The sequence below is a fragment of the Heloderma suspectum genome, chromosome 5, assembly GCF_057233095.1.
Source record: "Heloderma suspectum isolate Gila_16-S chromosome 5, 16-S_ref, whole genome shotgun sequence".
In the NCBI taxonomy this organism is placed as follows: Eukaryota; Metazoa; Chordata; class Lepidosauria; order Squamata; family Helodermatidae; genus Heloderma; species Heloderma suspectum.
In genome coordinates this window covers 8,942,831-8,961,504 of record NC_139462.1, presented here as the reverse complement: position 1 = coordinate 8,961,504, position 18,674 = coordinate 8,942,831, and the positions used below count along the sequence as shown (strand labels likewise).

Here is an 18,674-nt window from a genome sequence, read left to right as displayed (position 1 = left end):
AAATCCTTTCCAAAATGTATGCCTTTCATTGGTCTGGTGAAAATCTGTTTTGTAATTTTAATGTTATCCAGTTAAAATATTCCCATTTCACTCAGTAGAGACAGAAGGACAACTTACACAGCACATGCTCCACTGCACTCCTGAAGCTGCCTCCAGGAGAGGGGAGCAGAACTGGCATGGGGGAGCCTGGCCCTTGCTTCAGCCTGGTGGAGTAACCGAGAAGAAACTGGCCATAGGGGACGTGCGTCATTAAGCATGCACTCCCTGAGACCAATTCCTAACTCCAAACTTGACTGGATCATTTTTTCCCCTTGTTTTAAAAAAAAACACAGAACAAAGAAGCACAGATATGTGCACGTAGCCTGGGGAGTATTACCTGGAAGGTGGTACATGGCTGTTCATTGAACAAATAAAGGGTGTGCTATTAAAGATAACTTCCCTCCCTGCTTGGGAAGAGAATACAAGCCAAATCAAGAGAAGATAAGAATGTAAGAAGAGCCATGTTGGATCAGACCTACGGTCCATATAGTCCAGCATCTGTTTACACAGTGGCCAACCAGCTGCCCATGGGAAGCCCTCAAGGAGGACATGAGTGCAATAGCACCTTTCCACCCATGTTCCCCAGCAACTGGTGTAGATAGGCATACTGCCTCTGATACTGGAGGTAGCATATAGCCACCAGGACTGGTAGCCATTGATAGCTGTTCCTCCAGGAATTTGTCTAACCCCCCTTTAAAGGGATACCTTCTCTCACAGGGGAGATGCTCCAGCCCCTTGATAATTTTAGTTGCCCTTTTCTGCACTTTTTCCAACTCTACAATATCCTTTTTTAGGTGCGGTGACCAGGACGGTACAATACCTACTAAAGCATTTCTTTCGTACGGAGCCTAGCTTTAGTGCTGCCCCCGAATTGCAAAGGAAGAGGACTGGGGAGAGAGGCCAAGACAAAACATTGGTAGATGAAGTCTAGGTTTTAAACAAGCACAAAATGCAAGCCTATAAAACATCTTTACTGCTTACATGGCATGCAAGGTAAAGCAGAAGCCTTAACTTCCCGTTTCCATTTGGGGTGGGGTGGGGAGCGTGAGTGCAGAGTCTTAACCTTTCTCTTCAATGCAAAGCCATGTTAAAATGTATCGATCTAAAGTTAGGTTGGTTGCAATGGAGAAAGCGTGCAATGAGAAGGAAGCACCATGCAATGGAATGCAGGATTTTTGACATCAAAACACCACAGGCCCCTTGCAAGAAGACATCACTGTGAATGTGAAACATTTGCTCTCGCTGATAATGTGTCTGTGGTAAACCATTTCCTTCACCGAAAAAACTCCACAGGCAAAAGGGAAATTCCCGGGGCCATGCAAGTCGGAGGCAAAGAGCACTTGCAGGGTTGGAGCATCTATCAGGGGTATTGGGGCTTTTGAGAGGAAATAAGCTCATTTAAAAATGTATGTTTGGGTTTCCAATGCCAGAAGCAGTGGGGGCACTTGACCAGTGCCCCCTACCTCTAAAAGTTTAACCAAGAAAATGTAACACTTGTGCCCAGAACAACCTATGTCCAGCCTAACAAATAAGTACAAAATATTGACCGGCTCACAGAAACAACAATTCCCTAGTCTAGTCCTGTTAGTGTTGTAGGTGGGGAACTGTTTAGAAAATAAAGTGGGCTGGTAAAAATGAGAGCAGCAAGTCCCTCGCCAAGCAAAGGGCGCCCAGGGCTCCACCTCTGCTGCTATATCATGGGCATGGGAATCATGGGCATGTTTAGTCAGAGGTAACTATGGCTGAGTTTTTAAAATACATATATACACATGAATGTGTATATTTAGTTTTAAAAACCCCTCAAAATTAAAGAGAGAGGTAAGCCTGGCTAAATTATATGGGATTTTCTCATAGGGTTGCAGGTTTTAGTAATTTCAGTGAGGCCACGTTCTGGGATTTCAGAAGTCCATACAAAACAGATACTGCATTTCAGAGAAGGGAAAAACCCCAGATCGCTGGCACTTTGCTAGAGTAAGAACCACCTTTCCAGGTCAGATGGATCCAACTGGCTGGCAGGCTAGCCTCATGAAAAATTACATTTATCTCCCTTGGCACTATCCCACATCTTTCTTATTTCTTAACTCAATATATTCCTGCCCCATGCATGACCTTCTCTCCTCCAGCTCCATCAGCCCCATCTCTCGAAAAGTCTCTGACCCCCTTAAATGCCTTCCATTTTTCTCCCTTGCTATCCCTGATGCCTGGAATTCCCTCCCGGAACAGCTGCATCAGTCTCCCCCAACCTGCCCCCTCCAACCCCCATTATCCCCAGTCAGCATGCCCACTGATGGAGTGATGGGAGTTGTAGTCCAACTCATCTTGCGGGCACCAAGTTAGGGAAGGCTGATCTATGTGATTCCACCTTTCTCTTCTTTCAACCCCCACATTTTCATGAAGCTTTTGCTTAACGCCTTAGTCCTCGTTCCCTGCTGAAAGAATGTTAAAGGCCTAAGCACACTTACTAGGGAGTAAGCTCCAGTGAACACAGTGGGGCTTACTTCTAAGTAAACATGATTACGATTGCACTGGTAATGTGTGCGACTGTACTCCCTCCTCTCCTTCCTCCTCCTGTTCCCCTGTGTCTAATTTCAGACTGAAAGCCCTGGCGGCAGGAATCTGCCTTTCTGGAAGATGAAACTGTAACTAGGGATGGGGGAGAAATTCACTTGGTTCACATTTTAATACACACTGATCTAATGGGCACTTCCCAAACTAATACACAAACTAATACACCAAGCATGCAATTATCCTTCAGTTTTCCCAGTTCGCTGAATGTTGGGATGCAGTTCTCCAATCAAAAAATGCACTCAAAAAGGCATACATTTAGGAGACATGAATACAAAAAATGTGTATGAATGTTTGTGTGAACTTTTTACTAAAAACTTCACAAGCTAATGTGGAAATGGGATGGAACAAAATTTTGCTTCAAAAAGTTGGAAAGTTGTAGAAACCAAAACAGACAAATTCATCCATCCCCAACTATAACTAACTGTCTTTGAATACCCATGTTTTGGAGTTTTTAATCCGGCAAATCTCCTTCCCCAGCAATGGGATCCTCCCATTTATCTCTCTCCTTTTCTAAGATTCCACCGGCCTGCACCACGAGTCAGAAAAAACTTTTAGTGCTTTGTTAAATACAAGACTTTCACCACTATTCATGGACTATAGCATAACTGATTATTAAAAATAGGCAAGCAAAAAGGTTTCAAAGTCTAGCTGGTATGAAGGTGAAACCCCTCATTTCTCTTTTATGTTGCTACTGGCTAGCCCCTCCCTGTTTTAGTCAGAAAGCAGCAACGAATATAAATTTTGCACCGAGACAGTCAACAGCTTGCTAGAAGCTTTTGCAAAAGTTAACCAAGAAAGCAAGAACTAGAATCAACTTTGCTTTGCTTAGAAAATTCCCCTGTTTTTGGTTTGTTTTGAGGAAGAGAATGAGATTTCTTTTAGAATTCTAAGAAGAAAAGCAAGACAAAAGACAAGGCAAGTGCAACACAGTGGACTGGCTTGGTTTGAAATAAACAATTCTAAAGTGGAAGCTCAGGCAAAACAAACAGGCTTGCCAGATGAAAGGTTTCTTTGCTTTATGAACAGCTGCAAATGAACAAAAACTTTCCTCTATCATGCATCCTGCTATGTTATCCATTCAGACAAACGCTTCACAGTAGAGAACAGATTTTGCCTGTGGAACGTCCCAGATTAGATCTCTGGCATCTCTACGTGAAAGGATCTCTGGTAGTGGGTCTTCAAAAGACCTCTCTGCCTAAGACACTGAAGCACTTCGGGCACGTGCAGAAGAGAGCACTGGGCTAAAAGACCAAAGACAGCAGCGTCATGCTTCATATACAGCAGCTGATGCTCTCCTCTCCCATACATTGCATCTCATTTCTTAAATAGGGTTAACCCCATAGTAACTGTCATGAGGGGGGAAGGCTAAGGACCACCAGGAGACTGCAACCCCTCCCCCCCGGGAAAAGCATCACAGCCTGGCCCCATCCATCAGCCAGAGAAGTAACAGGTGCAGGGAGTCCTCTATTCCCCTCGCTGCCAGAAAGAACAATCACCTTCAACTGCCAGAGGCCCTGAGGGTCAAACTATGTCTTATGCTAGTTACATAGCATGTAGCTGACCCTCTCTTGCTGTCTTACTCAAAATTAAGTGTGCTTGACCCTGATTGGGACCAGTGTGCACTGGGAAGGGAAGATTAACCCCCCCATCTCAGCCATCCACTTCCCAACCCCCCCAATTCCTGAAATTCTAAACAATTTTTTAGAACTCTCAAAATTCTAAACAAAAGATAAAAGCCTCCATTGACACAAACAGATATTCTCTCTCTCTCTCTCTCTCTCTCTCTCTCTAGTTCTTGAATGGGGAGTGGGGGGATTTTGGGAAGCAAACAGCTGGAGTGGGGAGGTTTAATCCTTTCCTCCTAGTGGGCATTAGTCCCAATGCTAAACAGGGCTACATGCACTTACTCTTGAGTAAGAAAACAAGAGAAGGGTCAGCTACATGCTATGTAATGAACCTAACACATAGTTTGACCTTGAGACTGCACATATTGGAAGGAAGCACACTGTGGCCCCATCCACTGGCCAGGGGATGCAGTGTGGTCTTTTTGTTTTGTATTACTGCAGCCTCTTGTAAGCTGCCTTGAGGATCATTTGATCGAAAGGCAGGATGTGAATCTTCAAAACAAATGAAAAAAAAAAATCCTCTGCTGCTAGAAATCAAGAGAACTCTGGGGGAAGGGCAGGCAGTAGAAGCACATATAAGAAAAAGGACTGGCAAAGCGTAGCTGTAGCTGTGCTGTTGCAAACATTAACAGCAGCAGCCTTTCTTAATCCAGAGTCCATTGTTACCCACTACTGACAAGTAGGTGATGGCTTATCTTTCTATATACCCCTCTCTATATCTTTATAAAGAGTTATCTTTATATAGAGATGCCTGCAATTTATTCTGCACCGATAGCTGGGCCCACACGGATCTCTCAATTGGGGTAAAACGCTTTGAAACGTATGTCCACAATGAAGGTTTTGCAAGTTTCTTTAATAAGTGTTTTTTGCCAGCCAGATTGTTGTAGCTCTCAACAATCCAGATTCATGCTGTATTCTATACACAACAGAACTGCTGAAATAATAGTGCATTCCAAGCATTTCACGGACATCTTTACAAGACATCTAAAATATGCCAGTACGGTCCTAGATCGACCAATAGTCTGACTGTAAGGCGGCTTCCTATTTTCCCATTATCCACATATTGCAGACCGGGGTGGGGGTCTGAGCGAGAGCTTGCCTACCACCACCTCTAATGAGTTCATGGCCAAGATGAAGTTTGGACAGAGGATGTCTAGGCTCAGCTACATTGTGTTATGTGTGGGACATGCACACCAAAAAGTGAGCGTTCCTCAGCTCAGTGCAAGTGCCCAGATTCTCCATTCAAATGTAGTTCACCGTGAGTCAGGTTCTATGCAATGCTATAAAAAAGCCACCCACACATGAAGCTTGAGGTATCCTCCTCTTGAGACTGGGCTGGAGGCCAACCGCAGTGGCTAAAAAGGCCAAGATGTGAAGTGGAAGTGCCCCATCCAAGTCACACCTCTGCTGTAAACTCACTCCGCAAGCTATTCTCACTCAGCTCCCCCCGCCCCCCATTTGCAGCATGAGGACAGTAATACTGACCTACCTTACAGGGCAGTCAGTACTAAGTATTCTGGGGGTATTATGTCTCCCCCAGAGGCCACTCCAGCTGGTCATGCAACATTCCTGTAACTTTATGATGAATCAATGCCTGAACATACGTATTTTCCTGTTCCATTCCCATCTTTTTTGCCTTTTGTATCGTGTCTATCAGACTATAAATCCTGTGGGAAGAGACTGTGTTGATTTCAAATCTTTATACGCTGCCCAGAAAACTTTAGGAATAATGCTAATACTAATAATAGGAAGTAGTAGGAGTAGCAGCAGTATCTTTTCTGGGCAAACATTCCGACAGATGAACTGTCTGTCCTGTTGCAAGCGCGTGGCATTTAAACAAAACAAACTTATTTATTCCATCTATATGCTGCCCCTTCTTCTCTGGAATGCTCCTGGGGACATACTTGCAGATTCCAAGAGCTCTCCAAACCAGGCACCAGCCAGCTCACAACTGCTTAGCAAGGTTGCTGTTTTGGGTGCCTCTGGACCAGCCCCCAGCAAGGAATTTTTCTAAATTTAGAGCACATCTGTATTGATTACCAGGCTTTTACCCTGGGCTGAAGAATCTCCAAACTGAGGTCCGGATGCGGCCCTTGGGGCTTCCCTATCCCACCCAGTCTCCCTACCCCGTGTGGGAATGGTATTTGGGGGGGGGGGCGGTTCTGAGGAACGAAGCGGTAATGCTCGCCTCCCTGTGCTGTGACCTGTCCTGAAAATTGCCTGTACCTTGCCTCCCTGCAGAAATTAGGCTTTTAAAAAAAGCTTCCATTCCAGCAAATGGAAGTTTCTTTTAAAGCAGGGGTGAGTAACATGTGGCCCTCCAGATGTTTTGGCCTACAACTCCCATCATCCCTCACCATTGGCTATGCTGGTTAGGGATGATGGGAGCTGCAGTCCAACAATATTTGGAGGGCCACAAGTTGCCCACCCCTGTTTTAAAGCCTAAGTGCTGGTGTGGGGAGAGAAGGAAAGGCAGCTGGGGAGGGGGGCGGGGAGAGAGAGAGAGAGAGAGAAGGAAGGTGGCAGGGAGGAAAGGTAAAGGATTGAACGGAGGGATGGAGTGTGTGAATGGGTGTGTGTGAGGAAGAAAGAGAGTGGAGGTTGGCTCTGGCCCCTTCCATCTCCGAGAGGAAGCCTGGAACGTTTCCCAGGAGGGAACTGGAGGCCTCGGGTTTCCTGCCCCTGTTCTAGCCCAGCACTGAAGCCCACCTCTTTCTCCTCCTCCTGGCGCTGCCGCTCTTCCTCTTTGTGCCGCTCTTCCTCTCGCTTCAGCTCGAGCTTCTTTCGTTCCTCCCGCTCTGCTTCATCAGCCTTTAGAAATTTTAGAGAAAGGAGATAAGCCAAAAGTCATTCTTCAGAAGTTCTTATGTTAATAAATAAATCTCTTATCTCTGGGATTTTACAAGGTGGCTCTACCAACACCCAAGAATTCCAGAACGGAACATATATTAGTAATGCTTTAAAAATATTTTTCCATCTATACACAGAAGCAAATGTTCTACTGCAAAGAAACACTGAGGTTGCAAACAGCTGTATGCAAACAGATAGACAGATCCAATCTTCAGCTTGGTATAAAAGTGACCAGATGCCTGGAAGCATAGCCTTCTCTCGCTCTATTATCCAAGAAAGGCGGAGAAGCCATGAAGACATCAGAAATTTAGGGGAAAACTGAAATACATGCAATACTTAACTTGCTTACCAGAACTACCTACTTTCACATAAAATGCAACATTTATAATGTGCACAGACTATAAATAAAAATGGTACTATTGAACATATTCATGAAATTTACAGAGCAATGCTATGAACATTTACTCAGAAGTAAGACCCTCTCTGTGTCGTGGAGCTTATTCCCAGGTAAGCACACATAGGATTGTAACCTCAAAAGTATAAGTGCCTTAGTTTTGTACATGCGAAATTGCAAATATACCCAATAGCCGAAAGTGGAAAAAAAAAAAGTGTCGCTGTCTAGGGAGGTGACAAAGTGGAGGAGTAAACTGACTACTGCCATTTCAAGATGTAATAGAGAGTTAGTAAGATTGCAAGCAGTGGCTGGCAGGGTTTTTTGCCACTTTTGCCTGGCGGCTCTCTTGCCGTTTTAAACAACTCACGCTGAAGCAGCTCCACTGGGTTTGTACATCACAATAAGCCACCCTGAGAACAAGCCACCCTAAACAGCCCTACTACAAGCCACGGTTTCTCAGGGTCATTTGTTTGCGAAAAAGAATCCATGGCGGAACCACTGCCCCTTCCTCTTTATGTTTTGCTATGAGCTGCAGAAAACACTCACCTCTCGCTGAGCTTTCCTTGCTTGCTTCTCCTCTAACTTCCGCTGTTTCTTTGCTCCAACCTTTCCAGAAAACTGTAACTCTCCAGCTTCAGCTTCATCATTCTCCTCTGCATTATGTTATTAAATGATTTTTTTTTTTAAAGGAGGATAAACAAGAAAATGGAGAAGAACGATAGGCCATTATCAAAGGGATCACACCACAGTGGGCCAGTCCAGCTGACTCCTTTATCTTTCAAGGAACTTCTTAAGTCTTTCCTGATCAGGAGGATTTTTGATAGTGAGACTGGTGCTGGTCGCATGAGCAATCCTGGTTGGATTTTCGACTGATGCTTATACATAATAGTTATTATGTATAAGCATCGTGTACTTATAAGCTTCATGTATTTAGCACACTTTGTATTCTTATTGCGTTGCTGAGAGAACGCTTCGCGTTAATCAGCAGGGCATCTAGTTTGGGAAATGAATAAATAATGCATAAAATATTTGGGTTTGGATGCAAACCTGCATGCCAGAAGATAACAAACCCATGTTCAGGTAGGTTAGGAACGCAAGACAATGAGTGGTAAGGCATAGAAAACTCCAACGCCCATGCACCTCTTCAGGAAATGATGTTCCTGAACATGCTCATGTGAATTGGGGTCACTCTGGAAGAGGCCTATGTGGCCTCCTCATGCCTTCAGTTAGCCCTCCCTGTTACTGTTACCCTACAGCTTCTTAATGGGGAGTTGCCTTAGGAATAGGGATGTACAGATTGTGTAAAATCCATTCCATCTGTGTTTTGCAAGTTGTCAGGTGCTTTTCATTCCATCATCTGCCCACCAACGGAATTAGATTTTTTTTAGTTTCTGAATTTGCACAAATTTGCACATACAAAATGCGCAAATTTTCCCCAAATGCACATTTTCACATCTAGCCTATGGGGGAAACGTGCATCTTTGAGCAGGTTTCCCCCCGCCCCCTTCATTTTTGCATATTTTTCTATGACAAAACTTGTGCAAAATTGCCAAAGGTTAGAAAAATGGTCCGCAAGTCTGTGGAATATGGCCAACAGGAGAAAAGCTGGCCCACTACAGAATTCGCAGGTTGGATTCATAAAAATCCAAACTCATTTGGTTCCATTGCGGATTTCTCTGACACCCCTACTTGAAAAACAGGGAAGGGAGGATGAGACTCTCCTCCGACCCATTATGAGCATGACCTGAATTTGGAGGACTTTGGACCTGACTCATAATGGGGTCTAGCTTTCTGAACTAGAGAGCTTCGGCTATTGGGCGGTATAGAAATGAAACAAACAAACAAACAAACAAACAAGGAATGTTCATAGTCTGAACCCCCAATTCTGACATTTGCCCCAGCCTATTTGCAACATGTTTGCTTCTGGCTTCTTTCTGACCCTGGTTCTGTGCCGTTGTTCCTGAGCAAAGATGCTGGCAGTTACAACCCAACACGAACAGGAGATGCTAGGCCAATGTGTGATGTAATTGTGTGTGCCTGGTCCTAAATGAGGAGTGTATTCATGTGTGCCCCTGACTCTTGCACAACCTGAGTGTGAGAGTCCCTCTCTCCTGCCATTGCTATCATCAGATAACCCCATGATGCAATCAATACATTAAGGTGCCACTCACACAAAGACCTTGTTGAGACATCAGTTTCGGTAGTGCCCAAACTGGGAACTACCATTCGTTTTAACTATGGTTTATCCAAACAAGTCAGTATCATAACCCACAGTTTAAAGGTGGCTTGGCGCAGAGTGGCAGGCGGCAGTATTGCAACCGAAACCCTCCCCACGACCTGAGATCGATCCCAGCGGAAGCCGGGTCCCAGGTATCCGGCTCAGGTCGACTCAGCCATCCATCCTTCCGAGGTCGGTAAAATGAGCACCTAGCTTGCTGGGGGAAAGGTAGTCACGACTGGGGAAGGCAATGGCAAACCACCCCGCTACAGTCTGCCATGAAAACGCCAGTGCAAGCGGCGTCCCTCTAGGGGTCAGTAATGACTCGGTGCTTGCACAGGAGGAACCTGTTCAGATAAACCGTAGTCTGAACGAACCAGTTTATCCTGGTTTGGACATAATGACAAATCATGGTTAGGTGAAAGTGGAAATAAGTGCTTCTGATCCTGTAGCACTAAACCAGTGATCTTCACTATTTTTCAAGCAGGAGTCACTTTCGCTCCAGTTACCACTGTTAGGGCTACTTGGGGGGCTTTCCTGGGACATGGGGGGGGGGGCTCTCCTTTTCCTCTTGACCTGGCAGGCAGATTCTGACAGGCTCACTTGGCCCTTGGATTGAGATAGAGCTTTTTCTCGTTGCTGAGAGAGTGCTCTGCTCTACTCAGTGCTGCAAAATGTCTCAGCACAGATCCAGGCTCTCTCTCTCCTGCACATTCAATTTTCCCTCCACCTCCATCGCCCGCACAGTGCACCACTACAGCTAGCCAAGCATGCTGCTCTTGGCCTCTTGGGCTTCTCCCCCACCACAGGCAATTGGCTGATTGCTCCTGCGTTTTCCTCTACCCCGCACCAACCACCTCACAGCTGACAAGCGGCAGGTCTCCTGTCTCCCCACCCCCAAAGCCGCCTCCAGTAGCCAAGATCACAGCAGCTGCTGCACCACTGACAGGAAGAACAAGGTGAAGCCAAAGTCCCTGCAGAGACTGAGCAGCTTCTGCAAAGAGAGAGGAGGAGTGACTGTGAGAGAGAGGAGGAGAGCCGCAGTTGAGGTGCTTGGCAGCCACCGATGCTCCTTGGGCCTTGCAGGGAAGAACACTGCACTAAACCATAGTTTAGCGTTACATCTGAAAGCAGTCACAATGTTCCCGACTTCATGACATATTTGACAATATGAAACTGCCACAGTCAGACCACAGTTAAGTAGCAATATTTGACTGGCCAATTGACCAGCATCCCAATCCTAATGTAGCCTTGACTCATTCACCCAGAGCGCACTCCTTTGCTGAAGTGGAAGATTCAACACCAGCAGCGCCAGGCCTTTGAGATTACTTCAAGGGGGTTCAGTAATTTGACAGAAATTATAAGCACCCTGGCCTGGAAACATCAAAAGCATTTTTCTGACTTCATTCTTTTTGAAATGCCTTCACACTTCAAAGAGATACACCCTAAGTTGAAAAGTTCAGGGCTGTCAATTTGCTGTCTGCACACCGCTAAATGCAATCATGAATTCAACCAGCACACAGTTGAGACAGAACAAAGAGAAAGCTCTCCCATTTTCAAAGCGTAAAACGCACACGCCCCTATCAAAAAGGAAGGCACCCAGGGGTCGCACGCTTATTATGTGCTGCCTATTTCTCAGCAAGGAAACATGCTTGGTTTTAGTGGGTATAAAATTTCTCCTGATTGGAGAGAGTTGCAGGGGACAACACAGGGCCCAATCTGAGAGTTACAGAACCTAATTACACTGAGGGGCCACAGCACAGTGATTTGCATGCAGAAGGTCCCGGGTTCAAGTTCAATTAAAGCGGGTTAGATAAATACCTGGAGGATAAGGCTATCAATGGCCACTAGTCATGACAGCTATACATCACCTCCAGTATCAGAGGCAGTGTGCCTCTGTATGTTAGCTGCTGGGGAACATGAGCAGGAATGTGCTATTGCCCTCATGTCTTCCTTGCCAGCTTCCCAGAGGCATCTGGTTGGCCACTGTGGGAAAAGGGATGCTGGACTTTGGTCTGATCCAGCAGGGCTCTTCTTATGCTCTTATTGCTGACTCAGTATAAGGACCTTCATATGCTCAAAGACTCCATCTAAACCTTGTTAGGAACCAGGAGATAAACCCTACCTACAAGTCCGGGGTAGGCAATATGGTGCCCATGGGCACCAATGCACCACCAGACACTGTTCTGGGCTAAGGTGCCCTACTCTTCCCAATCTAAAACAAAACAAAACATTTTCTTACTGGCCGCTGGGACTGCTGTGAAATAGGTTTCTGCTGGTGCTGAAAACTGTGGGCTCCATTGAGTTATGTAGTGTTTTGGGGCTCCCACCTCTGCCTTATACTTTGGGGCAGTTTACTTGTCCTTTGCCACTCCTTCCATGGAAGCCATTTTGTGGTGGTGCCCAGGACAGGTTCTTAAATTGCCAAATGTGCCCACGGCCCAAAAAGGTTGCCTACTCCTGCTCTAGGCTTTGCATAGCTAGGCTATCTGTGAGTGAAGTCAAACCTTTCAGGAAGAAACAAACCATGCCCAGGTTAGATTCTAGATGTGCTGATGCAGACAGCCTCAGGGAAACTTCTTGATTTTCCAAAGACAACTACCAACTTCTGTCCAAGCTGCTGGGAGGAGACCGTAATTCTATCATCGCTAGGGGAGAGTGCATGCATCATCTCTGTTCCTGCCTGCCCCCCCCCCCCCCCGACCATGGAGAATCCGGGCTGTTAGTATCAGGCAGCTGGCCATTGCTGATCTACATGGGGGTGGGACGGGTGGGACTGTGTTATGGTTGGAAAAAAGGAGGGTGAGGGGAGACATAACAGAGGTGTACAAAATTATGCATTGTGTGGAGAATGTGGATAGGGTGTCCCTCTCACATAATACTAGAACCTGAGGTCATCCCATGAAGCTGATTGGTGGGAGATTCAGGACAGAGCAAAGGAAGGACCTCTTCACATGGCGCAGAGTTAAACTATGGAATTCGCTACCACAGCATATAGCGATGGCCACCAATTTGGATGGCTTTAAAAGGGGGTTGGACTGGAGGAGAAGGCTATCATTGGCTACTAGTCTTAATGGCTATGTACTACCTCCAGTACCAGCGGCAGTAAGCCTATGTACACCAGTTGCTGGGGAACATGGGTAGGAGGGTGCTGTTGCACTCATGCCCTGCTTGTGGGTTCCTGGTCGACAGCTGGTTGGCCACGGTATGAACAGAATGCTGGACTCAATGGACCCTTGGTCTGATTCAGCAGGGCTCTTCTTATGTTCTTATGGTTTGCAGAAGTTGGCTTTTGACTGCCAGATCCTATTGGTTATACAAACAAGTAAGCAGATGGGATTGAGCACAAGGGTTTGCTTGCAGTAGGGTTGTATGTTTCTCCAAGACACAATGTGCAGCTACATAGGCTGGATCCACTGCATCAACAGCAGCCAAATGTGGAACAGCAGTGCTGTGTTATCCCCTCACATCGTTAGTGCAGGGGAGGTGGCAGTGTGGCAGGAATGGAGATGAAACATGCCCTATCCCCCACACCTGAAGTCACCACAGAGCCAGCTGCACCGACAACACTCAGCACTGCTGACCTAGCATATGGCTCTATCTGACTCTTTCTGCCCCTATACGCATCTTGAGCCAGCCCAATATGTGTGCTGTGAGCCCCACACTCCTTCCCCACATGCAAATGATGGCTGAGTTGGTGATGGACTACTACACGGTCCAAACCACATCTGTGTGAAAGAGCTTAGATGATCCTCTATGGATCAAAGACAATATTGCAGGAACATTGTTTAACATTCTGTTTGCTGGATTTGCTTTGTGATATTGTTATTGTATTTTATTGTTTTTACTGTTCTTGTAAGATGTCTTGAATCCCGAAAGGTAGAATATAAGTTCCATAAATGAACAAATATCACCAAGCAAAACCTGATCTGACAAGGAGCAGCTACTTGCATCAGTTACCTTCCATCGTGTCTTCTGCCTGCTGTGCGCGTCTCTGAGCCCGCATCCTGCTCCCCATGTTCCTTCGGTGCCTGGGTAACCCATCTCCCCGCTCACTGGTGTGGGGCTGAGGTCTGGCTGCTGCGGCAGTTGCCACATTCTCGTGGTGATTCTCATCATCTAAATAAAAGGCACATATTTTAAGTGTGCTTTTTTTCAGCAGTGAGTTCTTTTGCTTCAAGCAGCGCAACAGAAGATATAAACATTAAGAAATAAAAAAGCTTAGGGCTAAGGAATCTGAAAGAAAAACACATCCCAATGTAACATTCTTTTCAACACAGTAGCAGTTGCTAAATGTGGAGCGAAAAGCTCCCATCATTCGTGACTTGCTGGCCCCATCGACAGGACACGTTGCACATGGCTCTGACACGGCAATCCTATGCACGTCTTTTTAGAAGCCACAATGAGTTCAATGGGACTTATTCCCAGTTAAGATTGGAGTTTAAAAGCCCAATAAAGCCACTGCGTGTGCTCAGCAAAAATCACAACAGTGGTGCCTGTAATGGCTTGGTTTTCCATTCTAGCTGCATCTTCACAGAAGGCAAAATAAGTGGAGAGCTGGCATGGTAAATATTTGGTATTGACTTCAAAAAAAGCCAGGAAATGTATTTTTAGGTTGCTCATTGCTGACACCATCAGAGAAAGTCAGGATATCCCCAGGGCAAATTACATTAAGACTTTAGGACAGGAATTGGCAACACGCAGACTGCATGTGCCCCCCACCCATGACCTGTGGGGGAGGGGGGGCTGCCTCTTGCCGCTGTTGCATTTGTCATGGGAAAAACCCAGTGATTTTGCCTGAATACAAGGCATGCGGGGAGCCTTGTTTGGAAGCAGAATCACGCTCCTAGAAGCTTCTAATTCTTTTGCCACCACTGTGGCAATTTCAGCAGCAATTTCAGTGGCAGGGTGCAGCCCCCAACCCCTGGACATTGCCCACCCCCGCTTTAGGACATAATTACTTGTGCAATACATGTAAACATTTTGAACTCTCTACGAGTGCTGGTCCAATCGAGGGGTACGACTGAAGAAGACAAGCAACATATCAGTTATCTACTTCATTACTATATTTTTACCATTGTAGAGAAGGTGATTGTGTGGAATGACATTTGGATTTTTTTTTTTTTTTTTGCTTCAGGCACCATCTCTGTCTAACGTGCTATATAAATGCTAATCATTTTCAATAGCAACATTTTAAAAAATGTGAAAAATGGCCATCAGCTTGTATGTAAAAAATTGCCAGAGGGTGACAGTATACCACTGATATTACTACCGCTGTGTTAAGTGGTTCTTAAAGTTATTCCCCGTTCCTGAGATACATCAAGGATACTTTCTATTTGGAGCCTTTTCTAACTATTCTAAGAGACAGTTCCAAGGATGATTTTGCAGGATTCCATGGGAGGATTGATTTAGGATTTGTGGACTGATGGTGGAGGAAGATCTTCGCCATTAACTGTGTCCTTGTACAACCAGCCACACAATTTATTTGCGTTTGAATGAAAATATATACCACCCTTCATATAAATATATCCCAAGACAGTTTATAACAAGAAATTTAAAATACTCCCTCCAAAAAAACCAAAAGAACAAAAGCAGTGTCCAAATTCAGCACCAAGTTCCAAACTTCAACTAGTGATTAGGCATTGGCTGTGCTGGCTGGGGAAGATGGGAGTTGTAGTCCAACACATCTGGGGGAAGACTAATTTAAATATAGCTTCCTTTTCTATCAGATCTAAACATTTAATTTAATTTAAAATGCCTAAGAAAATAAAAATGCCTGAGAAAATTAAAATATCTCAACTTTTATTTTTATTATTTATTGGTACCTAAAAGACAAAAACGTAGGCACCAGACAAACTTCCCTGGGTAAGGAGTTGCATAACCACCAATGCAAAACCCTATCATGCAAAATCTGAATCTAAACTTATTTGAAAATAATGCTTTCTTGGTGCCAAGGCAATAAAAGAGGATTGTGATTATGGTTATAATACATTCATTTTTGTAGTTAAAAAAATCATATACTTTTACTCTGTATACTTTTTTCTTATGCTTTCTGAGATTTAAAAACGTGCTGTTCAATTGATCTTTGTCTTGGCCACTACAAATAGACTGTTTGATATTGCAGAACAGCTAGAATTAGATGTGAAAATGGCATGAAAAATACAGTCCAAAGGAGTGAAGGGGGCAACAGTAATACAGAATCTCAGATAATTATGCATGTCCAAACAATGCAATTCACTTCAGTAAATAATGTTCCATAGATACACTTTGCTGGGACAGCGGTCAGTCACCAAATGTTTTTGAATGTGCCTTATTTAGGGAAACATCCAAATAACAGTACCATTATAACTTTATTAAGCCCCTCCCCAACAAAAGTCACAAAGTAGTAAGCTAGCTTTTGAGCTTCACAGAACTTTCCACAGGCTTCACATTAATTAAAAAACAAACAGAGAGGGAGGAGATGCTGTTGGCAGGGGGCACAGTATATAAGCCCTGTCTGCAATAGGCAGTGATTCAGGAAACATTTTTGTAGACTGGTGAAGTTAGCTTGTGTTTAGTGGAAAAAGGTTGTTCCAAGGCATGTTGAGATGAACAAGCAGTGGCCACTGTCCTTTTGAAGACAAAGAAGGCAGGGGTTATTTGAATCTATCTCAAACACTAACTGGAATTCACAGGCCTCTCCCAAGAAAGAGAACAGAAATAAAAACTGACTAGTGGTTGTAAGGCTGGAGAAGAATTTTAGATGACACGCCACATTGAATCAATAGAAGGCAAAGTGGGTAGCATGGGGGGGGGCATTTTTATCTCCTACCCACACACACTTTAAAGTCCCATTATTAGGTAACAGAAAGTTATCTCCTTCCAGTTCTAGGATACACTCCTGGACACTCCAAAGGGAAAAAAAATAGGCAGCTGTGTTACCTCCTTAGCAAAAAAAATCCAAACAGGTGTGCTATTGTAATACATTGATGAGGCCAACTAAAAGCCACAAAGCAGCAAGCTAGCTTTTGAGTTTCACTGAACTCTTCCTCAGGCTCAATATTAAAGGGAAAAGGGGATGAGCCTTACATAATCCTGTTTTTCTTTGTAAAGGTAAGCCTTTTATTCTTTGCAGATTCCTTTAAGAAAGAGAGAGATCATGCAGTGAAATTGGGGCTGGAATATCTGCAAAAAATCTCACAAGTGTAGAAGTAGGGAGTGTGTAAGGGGCCCCGAGAAACACTGTGTTGTGCATCCATGCTTAAAAACAAACTGACTGACTGCTGTACCACATCCTGCAGCACATCAGATTTAAATACTAACCCAGCCCAACTCAGCCCTTCTCAACTTGCGAAATGTCAGGTCTGACGTGGGACAGGGTGGTTGGAGAAACAAGAAGTAATCAACCATCAGTCATGAATGCTGATACAGAAAGAAAGAAGGAATACTGGATATACCATAAATCCCACAAATAGGGCCATAAATCCTACAGATGACCCATTCTATGTGGGGCACAGAGTCCCATACTGGGCTGGGTCCTGGGACATAACTTGGTCTCATCATGACCTTTTTCTTTCTTGTGACCATACCCAGTGTGGCTAAAGTGGAGTGAGATATGGAGTTGTGTTCCTTGCAGTTATATCCACTGCATGCTTAAAGGCCCAAGAGTCCACTCTAATACACACTTGGGAGCATAAGCACATATCTAGGGTGGCAGTAGATATTCTGAGTTAATCTGGATTGAATCTGACAAGGCACACGTCAGAGAACCTCTCCACTCAAACGCTTTATATCCACAACCATAAATTTGGGGGCAGAGAAAGTTCCTCTGTCAAGTCTTTTGCTTGCTCCTTCTTCCTAGACATGTGAAGCCCTGGCTGTGATGACCCCCTGGGTAGCAGTGAAGGAAAGGCACTCTGCACATGGCCAGAGGCACTTGCTTAAGTTTACATGCTTCCACAGAGACAGTGCCCTAGAGCGGTGAGAAGTAGTTTCTGTTGCTGCTGTACTGTGAAAGGTGACTATTCCTGGGTAGCAGGGTAGGAAACAAGAGGCCATGGCTCAGTGGTAGAATACATGCTTTGCATGGAAAAGGTTCCAAGTTCAAACCATAGGATCTCCAGGTAGGGCTGGGAAAGACCCTGTCTGAAGCCTTACTAGTCCATACAAGGGCAATACTGAGATAAATGGACTAATGGACTGACTCCCTATGTAGGGTGGCCACATGCCCTACTTTACAGAGGCCAGCCCTGTATTTGAAAGGCTAAGAGACAACAGTCCTCTATTTGAAAGTGTCCTGTATTTGAAGAGCCATCCAGTTCAAAGATAAAGAACTCTACAAAGAGAGAGCCCAGGGCCTTCATGTCACCCCTCATCAGGGCAGCAAAATGAGCGGGTACACTGGTCATCAGGTCACAGTTTTCCTCACAATGGTGAAACATCTTGTCTTTCTGTTTAAATTATCGCAGTTATTTCTAATTTTGCATCTATACATATATATTAGCCTACGCAACTTTAATGGAAAACACTGTCCTCTTTCTTCGTGCTAAGTGGCCACCGCACATATAAGGCAGCTTCCAACCCAAGCCACACTGCACATGGTCAAAGGCACCCAGTCGACATGCTCCCAGAAAGTAAGTCCTTGGCCACAGAAGAATAGCTTCCGGGGTAGCCACACCCTGGTCACCCCAAGGGCTGAACGGGAAAGCGCTCTGCACGAGCTCAGGGGCACTCTCTTACGCTGACACGTTGCAGGGGCAGAGCCCCTAAACGATGACAACCAGGTTCTGGGGCGGGCACACCTCCCTCCCGGCCCCTCCAAACAGGAGCTTCTTCTCTCACCCCCAGCCCCAATTACAGGGCGGCCCCCGCCGCGCCCGCCCTACCGGCGCGCGCCCGTCCCCTGACGCGGCTGACGAAGAACAGCAGCGCCGCCAGCAGCGCCGCCGCCAAGACATAGAGCGCCGGGTCCATCTTCACCGCGTGACCTCCCTCTTGCCCC

General features: G+C 45.3%; 1 protein-coding gene across 1 annotated transcript in view; it reads right to left on the bottom strand.

Annotated features, from left to right (window-relative positions):
* Positions 1-18,674, bottom strand: part of DDRGK1 (DDRGK domain containing 1) — a 37,092-nt gene extending 18,418 nt beyond the window's left edge. The window contains exons 1-4 of the mRNA XM_084855312.1: positions 18,559-18,674; positions 13,655-13,813; positions 8,023-8,129; positions 6,942-7,043 (exon numbers count right to left, since the gene is read on the bottom strand). Of these exons, the coding sequence (XP_084711438.1) occupies positions 6,942-7,043; positions 8,023-8,129; positions 13,655-13,813; positions 18,559-18,646 (456 nt within the window). The 5' untranslated portion in view covers positions 18,647-18,674. The remainder of the gene's footprint in view (positions 1-6,941; positions 7,044-8,022; positions 8,130-13,654; positions 13,814-18,558) is intronic.